The 9,075-nt window shown below is 40.3% G+C and overlaps 1 protein-coding gene across 1 annotated transcript; it reads right to left on the reverse strand.

The window, feature by feature from the left end:
* Positions 1-508: 508 nt before the first annotated feature.
* On the reverse strand, positions 509-8,352 carry Ggct (gamma-glutamylcyclotransferase). The gene is made up of 4 exons (XM_076863745.1): positions 8,065-8,352; positions 4,522-4,667; positions 3,008-3,143; positions 509-1,598 (listed from the first exon to the last, which is right to left on the reverse strand). The coding sequence occupies exons 1-4, from the start codon at positions 8,203-8,205 to the stop codon at positions 1,449-1,451; spliced, it is 573 nt and encodes a 190-aa protein (XP_076719860.1). The 5' UTR covers positions 8,206-8,352; the 3' UTR covers positions 509-1,448.
* Positions 8,353-9,075: the final 723 nt, after the last annotated feature.

Raw genomic sequence — 9,075 nt, forward strand, 5'->3', positions numbered from 1 at the left:
GTGTTACCTTGAAAACAACTGGAAAAAGTGTGCCTCATGAGTATCAGATTTTCGTTAAAAGGCCAGACATGAAGGTCTTGGTGTTAGCATTGTGAATCCTTAGTGGAAGTTGCTATCTTTGGTGAGACAGATTATTAGAGTAATATTCAGTTCTTAGTATCTGTAGCAAAATTGAGCCTTGCTCACCACATAACCATCACTGGTTTCTGGGTTGCTGACAAACTTGGTCTACTGGGGAGAAGTTAAACCACAATACTGGAGGGTATATGGAAAACCATGAGGTATGACAGTTATGAATCACGTCTATCTGTGGTCTACAGCTCAACCTCACTACAGAATAACTGCTGCAACCTGAAGGTGATTTGGGCTTTACCTCAAGAGAACAAATCACATTTTAAGTTTGAAAGGACAGCTAACTGCCCACCACACGGACATCAGAGAGTTTCTGATAATCAGTATCGCTTAATTTGTGAGTCTTCTTTCCTCATTTATTCAGTAAATAAGTTTAGTGATGTTACCATTTATTTTTTCAATGTTAACTGTTTCTTGATAAGCCAAGACTCAAATGATAACTACCCCTGAAACACTCCTTCTTTCATAATCCTGACTCTTCTATTTTAAAACCCTGTTCCAAGAATGGCCATGTACAAACTGAATTCTTTAAATGAGGACAATAATGTCTGTTAATATTTATCCTCAGGCTTTGACCTAAATTTATTACATGTTTTTACTTGTTCCTCCAAACAATCCTGAAATATTGATTATCCTTACCCTGTGGGTGAGGAAACTCTTTACTCTATGGGTAAGTTACAGAGCATCAAATAAACTAAACTCTCATAGCTAGAAAGTGGTGGGATTGATCACTGAACCCAGGCTGCTTGGCTCCAGAGTCTGTGCACTTCTCCATGAATATATAGACTCCACATGGCCAAGACCAGCTCCAGCATATATGATGATTTGTCTAACAGCACAATGGAAAGGAGTACTTTGGTAGGGAAAATGGGTTAAACCACCACTACATTTATTCCTCTTAGGACGGTGTCCCATCTTGCCATTAGTTTGCTTACTCTGATTAAACTGATTTAAAAAAAAAAAAAAAAAAAAAAAGCCCAGACAGAGCAGATCAATTCTCCAGCACCATCACTGAGAAGAATGTAAATCTATTCTTGCCACAGAGCAAGAGGACACTTAAGATCAACCCAAGACAACAGCTTTAAGTGTCCACAGGAGTACCCACATCCACTTGTCACTCCAGAACGGCCTAGTCCCTTTTTGTCTAACTCTTAAACCCAGCTGCTTTTTATAGTCTGAAAATACAGAATCACTCAAGTGAGGTACCCCTTCCAAATATTGGTGAAAACAGATGAGACATAGTGATATCCCAGATCCCTGTTCTTAAATGTTACAAATATTTTATATTAGTACATAAAATATTCTCAGATATATCGTTATGTTCTAAAGAGCTTTTGTTCCTCCTTTTTGATAATGTCTTCCATTTCTTCTGAGACCTTTCCTTTATAGTCATTTGGTTCTATTGCTTTTAATCTCTCTTGATACTCCAGTGGCAAACCATTTTCTTTTGCACCCATGCAAATAACCTAGAAATGGTTAAAATAAATAAATAAATGGCTTTTAGTTAGGAACATCATTTTAATTTAGCAGACTACACCTTCTTTTGTATTGTAAACGTCTGAGATATTAGCTTTCAGGTAACTACAGAATAATTATAGAACAAAACTGAGATATAACCATTTCTCTCACACAGTAGGAATGAATAGGGAGTTTTCAAAGCTGTTTGAGTCATCTTTGCAGAATGTCAATTTTATGCAATAACATGATTTAACATATTTTTATATTAAGACAAAAAGTTTATTTATATAACCTTTTAAGAAAAAAAAATTCTAAAAAAAAAAAAAAAAAGTAAAGCTTTCGTTTCAATCCCGTTGTCTACTCTTGCTTTGAATTAAAAGGCAACTGTGTCCAGTGGCACTTTCAAGATCTATAACAAGATCCATACCAAGATCCATAATAACTCTAGGATCCATACTAGAACATTCCTGACTAGGTCTGGGAACTATGTTAACCCTCCACAGTGCCGTGTTCTAATTGACCTTGCCAGTAAGCACTTAAACTTGGGTTTCTAAAAAGGCATGTCAGGGTCTCTGCCCCACATTCTTGTCTTATGCTTACAAGAGTGATTTCTCTGATTTTAAAAGGCCCAGTGACTTTTCTTTTTCCATCTAGGGTTAAAAAACAGTTCAGCATTAGGGAATATATTTTTCCCCCAGAAAAATGAATCCTGGTGTTCATGAAACACTGTTTTGTGAAGGGGAAAGAAAAAAAAAAGATTATAAAAACCATGCATAAAATAAATCTATTAAAAATATACTCATTGGGCTGGGGTTATGGCTCCGTGGTGGAGCACCTAGGCACTAGGTTCGATTCTCAGCACCACACATAAACAAATGAATAAAGATCCATCAATAACTAAAAGTATATTAAAAAAATATAAACTAAAAAAATAAAATAAAAATACCCTCATAAGCCGGGCACAGTGGTGACCACCTGTAATCCCAGACACTCAGGAAGCTGAGGCACGAAGACTGCAAGTTCAAGGCCAGCTTCAGCAACTTAGCTTCTCAAAAAATAAAAAGTGCTAGGATGTAGCACAGTGGCAGAGCTCCACTCTGGATTTAGAACCCAGTGCCATAAAAAGGAAAAAAAACAAACAAACAAACCCAAAAAATTCATGTGCTTTTCTACTTTAAAAAAGAAAATACATGTCTAGAATTGTGACTTATATAAATTTATAAAGGCTTTTTTTAATGAACAGTTTCAGAAACAGTTCTATCATTACACATAAATATGCACCATATTCTAAAATTTGCCCAACATTTTTGTAAACACACAAAACCTTAAAAAAAAAAAAAAAAAAAAAACCCAAGATATTCTGTAGTTTATCTCAGTGAAAATTACAAAGGATTCACCAAAAGTCCAAGTAGCTTACCTTTTTATATTGTGGAGATGGGGGAGCAGGCTCATAATTTGTCATCAGATAGCTTCGACAGGTTACTTCTTTCCCTTCTTGAGTTGAAACTTTCACTTCAATTACAACATATATTCCACTTTTAACTCCTTCTTGCCTGAAACCAGAAGAGTGAAATTTCAACCACATGTGACACAGGCAATTTAGGACTTTTAATCAAGTCAGATACAGTATTAACAACTTAACTATACAAATGTAGTTGCTCCCTATGATGTTAGAAATATAGTGGAACATATAATTACCACCACATCGAAAGGAGTTTAGTGTCTCAATTAGAAAGCCTGAGACTTAATATTATAGTTGGCCCAATGTATCCATGGGTTCTGCATCCAGATTCAATCAACCCCAGATTGAAAATATATATATATATATATTTTAAAATTGGGTCTGAACTAAATATACACAGACTTTTTTCTTGTCATTTCATAAAAAATACAGTATTAAAAACTACTTACATAGCATTTACATTGTATTAGGTATTATAAGTAATCTGCAGATGATTTAAATTATACAGAAGATGTGCATAGATTGTATGCACATACTCTACCAGTTTTTATAAGCGACTTGAACATTCTTTGATTTTGGAATCCTCAGGAATCCTGGAACCTATCCCTAGAAGTAGCCTAAGAACAACTGCAGGTGGCATACTTCCAACAGATCTGTGGTAATCATCTTAGAATATTTGCTTAGATGTACCTATTTCCATTTTTAAACTCCTGAAACATTGTTGTCTAGGCTACAAAAAATTAACTGAAGTTTTCTGACACCAGAATATCCATTCAGAGAAGAGCAGAGGGGGTGTGGCTGGTTCTTATGTGAGTTACAGTATCAAGCATGTCAGATCTCAAGGTCCACTCTTTTGACTCATTCTCTTTGTATTTGCTCTGCCAGGGCTGGAGTGGTAGAGTGCTTGCCTCACATGTGTGAGGCACTGGGTTTGATCCTCAGCACCACATAAAAATGAATACATAAAATAAAGGTATTGTATCCATCTACAATTAAAAAAAATTCTTTTAAATGCTCTGCCATACAACTCTGAGAGTTCTTATTATAACAAGTATCAAATTTCTAATATGCTGTTAGATGCTTTCACAAATTGCTATTACTGACTGACTCAACTACCATCTTCAAGAATTGTTCTTCAAAAACTGAATCTACTTGCTTTCAAAAAACCAATAAAATATGTAACAATTACAAAAGTCTTTATGCCTTTTCACAATCTGAAACTACAAACATAAATTTTTATAAAAAAATCAGAGCTCCCATCTTTCTACATAAGAGATTACAAACATCACCCCAAATCTCAACAGAAATGTCACTCTTTAAAACTCACTATTATACCTTTTATGTTGGTTCTAAGTATAAAGAATACATTTGTAGAATATGGTTTTGAAAACTAACACACAAATACACATGCTTACACACAGTTCACTTCTGAATCAGTTATTTTAAACTTATAATTAGAAGTCACCTACTCATCCAAAGAATTTAAATTGCTTTTGTTCATTTTCCATACTACTCCCCACACTTCATCGCCAGGACTTTGAAAAATGGTAGCTATACCTCCATGCCACCTCTGACTTGTTTTGCCTTGGAAATTGCCAAAGTCAAGCTTAAAATCCTGCAAAGGAAACCAAAGTGATATAATCAATATCTACTTGAACCCCATTTCCCTTCTCAAAATAAAAACAATTTACCTTGAACTCCATGCAATTAAAGCATTCAATAAGCTTTAAGTTCCTTCTATATAAAAGCAACTGTGGAAAATACAGAGATTAACAAAGACACAGATCTGAAGAACTATGTTTTTTTCATATTTTCCATAAAAAAATGAAACATGCTAAATAAGTACAGGCATCTTAGCATGCAAAAAAGAAAAAAAAAAGATTTAAGAAAAAAACCTCAAAGCCCCACTACCTTAACCCAACCTGCATGCAAATTACTCCCCAGTTTACTTACGTGCACATATACAATTTTACTTAGAGAGAAAACAGGTTGATGGCTACATGAGGGTTATACTTTGATGTCTGCAGAGTATCCTACCAGCCTATATCACTATATTTATCCTAAGGGAACTGGCATATGAGGGTGATTTGTATACTCAAGACCATTACTCTAATATTCATGAAGTGTACTTATTTATCCACAAAAATCATAGGAGCAGTTAACCTTGGAAAGTTATTGGGCACTATAAACTATATTCTGAGCTTTATGTGGACCATCTCCTTTTGTCCCGCAGAAACTTTATTTATACTTATTTTACAGCAAGACAAACTGGCTGAGAAAGACTAGGCAACTTGCCTAAGGTCTCACAACTAATAAGCAATGGAGCCACGGTTCTAGTTTAGATGCTTCCATTAGAGATAAGCCATCAGGGGATAAGTCCTGGGGAAGACTGAAAATTCTAACTTGGCTTGCTTGGTCTAGGATGATTTCTTTCCATCTCTTCAGCAATTCATTCCCTTAATAGTAAAGTGAAAGAGGTTGGAATAGATAATAACCTAAGGTCCTTTCCACATTTATAGTTTATCCCTGTAGCCTATTTTCTCAAAAACTGTGTCACACATTTCAGAAAAAAGGATGGTTCAAGTGACCAGCACCTTCAATTGCCATAATGGGTGTTCCAGCGCCAAGCATCCCTGGCGGGTAATCAGAGATCTGATGAAAATTACAACCCACACCAGGAACTGGTTATCTATTGCTAAATCCAATGGACCATTCTCATTTCTCATCTTGCTCTACTTCTCAGCTGCTTGTGACATGGCTAACCACCCTCACCTGTCTGCCTTCTATTCTCATTTTCAGGCTGTTCCTTAATCTCTTCAATTCCCTTTGCCAACTCCTCCCTGACTACCCTATCTTTAAACACTGGGGTTTCTCAAGATTCAGTATAGGCCGTTTTCTCTATCCATTCAGCAACCTGCCCAAGACAGTCTCATCACCTCCAGTGGCTTCAAATGCCATCTAAACTTTCAGATTGATTAGACTTTCATACTGATAAACTGATTATCTTTAAACCCAGCCCACCTCTGAGCTTCAAAAGTGCTTAGAACAGGGCCTAGTACATAGTATGTAGCTAACAGATGTCCACTAGTACTTTTATGTTCACTTGGCTTTGGGACAAGCATTTCAAACTCAGCATGTTCAGATTTTTCCCTCCCAAACTTGATTTTCCTCTTCCCTCTGTCATCATCAACATTGGTCTTCTGCAAAAACTCAAGTCCTATCTTCAGACTCAATCACCAAGTGTCAACAACGTTATCTCCCAAATATTCCTCTAATCTATTCAAATCCATTCAAGGTGGCATTTGGTATCTTTGGCATGAACTAATGTAAAAACTTCCTGACCTTCCCACTCTTATCCCCCTTTAAACTCATTTTTCATAGTGACCAGGATGACCTTTCAAAGATGTAAATATGATCTTTCATTTGCTTCCATTCTGCAATGGGTCTTCTCATTGCTTTTGAGATACAGTCCAAAATCTTATTAGGCCTCTGTGGTCCTGTTAGGATGTTGTCCTTTCCTATTCCTCTAGTCCCATGCTTCTTCTTTCCTCAGGTCCTTTGTACATGCTCTTCTATTTTCTCTCCACCTCCCCAATCATTTAGGCCTTAGCTTAAAAGTCACATTTTTTAAAAGGGAGGGCTTTCCTGAACATCCTGGGTAGGACAGGTCCTCTGGTTATATATTCGGTTAGACCTTGAAAGTCTGCATGTGTGTGTATATGTGCTGCTGGAGATTGACCCCAGGGCCTCATGCATGTTAGGCAAACACATTACCACATACCTACACCCCCAGCCCTGAATATCTCCTTCTTAAGACTGATCATACTCAGTAACTAAATAGCTCTTCCTTAACTAAATAGCTCGTAACTAAATAGCTCTTCCCACCTAGGGCTTTGAATTAGAAGCTAACATTCAGGGTGGACAGGGACTCCACCCTAGTGGTGTGAGTTTTGGGAAGTTCTGGGATGCAGTACAGTGGCTGGGTACTGCGCAGGTGGTGATGCAACTCACAGCATCCATATTTACAAGTTCAGCAAAGGCGCAACAGTGGCTGCCTGCACTGGTTCTGTTGTCTATCAGAGGGGGCCGCACCTCCCTTTATGTCTGTCTCTTTTGTCAGCTTTGAACTCCTGCCTTTCTAGTCATTCTGTGAGCTCTCCAGCAGCCTTTCAACACTTTTTTTTCTCTCTCTTTTTTTTTTTTTTTTTTTGCTTAAATCAGCCTATTTCTGTTGCTTGCAATAAGAACTCTGACGAGGTTAGCAAAGATCATGCTTGTTTAGCTCAACACTGTCAAAACTGTTTTGCACATAATATGCACCTGTCTCCTATAGATCAGGAGGTCCTCAAAGCAGTAACATTACTCAATTATCTTGGTATTACTCAATTATCTTTGTATCGTCAGCGTTCAGTGCCAGAACAGGTGCTGAATGAATGAAATGTACTGTCTCCTAAGGTCCTTTGAAGAACAATGATTTACCAAGGTTGGTTAAAGTTCATCCAGTCACTTGACCTAACTGAACACAGCTGTTAGTATGAAGATAGGGTTCCAACTTTCAAGACCTCCTAGATCAGGAGAGAAAAACAGGTAAATAGATTTTTACAATACCATGTAACAAAACAACTAATTCTCTGTCTCAGGTCAGAGAAGGCTTCTGTAAAGTACCAACTGAATGAGATCTATGAGGATGTCCCTAAGTGGAGAAGACAGAAGGGGCCAAAGCTATGCAGTGAACAGCAATGGTGGAAACGTCAAGAGGGAGAAAGCTCAAGGCAGCTTGAGAGGATGCTGCTGCAGGGGTACACAGTCCAACGGGGGTCAAGCACAGGGCCGTGAAAGCAGTGGAGGCGGGATCCAGATCCCCCCAAAATCCGGACGTCCACGCCTCAGAATGAACTGCATTCCCGGCCCATTTTGCCCAGGCATACCCCCTAGGACGCGCCTTCGGGGAGCCCTGGTCCTGCCGTGTGCACCACCCGCCCGCCGTCGCAGGGGTAGGATGGACCACTGACCTGCAGGCGGGCCACGCAGCAGAACGTGGCCGAGGGGTTTCGGTGGTGGATCCTCTCCGTCAGTAGGTTGCTGCCATAGGCAAAGTACAGAAAACTCTCCTCCTCCTGGCCCACGCCTTCCTCGCAACACGAACTAGCCATATCTCACCAGACGCCTGCACCGTCCTGGGGGCGCGGAAAGCAGGAGTGCAAGAAGCCCGCAGGAACCTAGCGCTGCTGCCAACGACCCGAAGCCGGTCTCGGCGGCAGCGCCGGCCCCCAGGGGCTGGGGAAGACTCCAAGCGTGTGCCGAGAGCGGCGGAGCGAGCGCTCTTCTGATTGGCTGCCCTCCCGCCTACGTGAGTCGCTCCCTGTGATTGGCCAAACTCCACCACTCCCTCTCCGCCCTCCGCGGAGACTCTGAAATGTTTTCTCCTGAGGCGACCCGAAGCTGACTCCTCATTGGATGCGCTCCTCTGATGGTCCCGACCCCTGCTCAAGGCTCCTTCTGATTGGCGGGAGTTTAGTGCGAGTGGCGCCCGCTGAGGGTCGCGGCGCGCAACCCGTTTCCCACCTAGCGGCCGCGAACTGGTGGTTGATCGGCTCTGCGCTGTGGGAAGCGCTGGTCAGATCCAGTCGAAACGGCGGCCCTGGGTGCTCCCCGATGGTTCCTTCGCCCCGCAGCTTGCTCCCGACTGTCCTCCTGGAGTCCGCGGGACCTTTCTGTTCATCCCGCGGCTTCCCGCACCCAGCCCTGATCATCAACCTGGCACCTTTTCTAAAGACCCTCTGCCACCTGAAGAAGGCCCTCTGAATGCTGTGCTCCCTTCCTGGAGGAAGAACGCCCGGGTTCAAATCCCGAGGCTGCCCTTTACTAGTCATGTAACCTTTTAAAATAGGGCTCATAAAATAAGTTATCTCAAGTAAAAATTTGTGTTAATTTTGAAGTGGGGGGGGGGGATGAAGAATATGAACTCAGACCCAGAAGTAATGACTATCCCTAGCACCCAGATGTTGGTTTCTGAATACCAC

This window comes from Callospermophilus lateralis, chromosome 1 (assembly GCF_048772815.1).
Source record: "Callospermophilus lateralis isolate mCalLat2 chromosome 1, mCalLat2.hap1, whole genome shotgun sequence".
NCBI lineage: Eukaryota > Metazoa > Chordata > Mammalia > Rodentia > Sciuridae > Callospermophilus > Callospermophilus lateralis.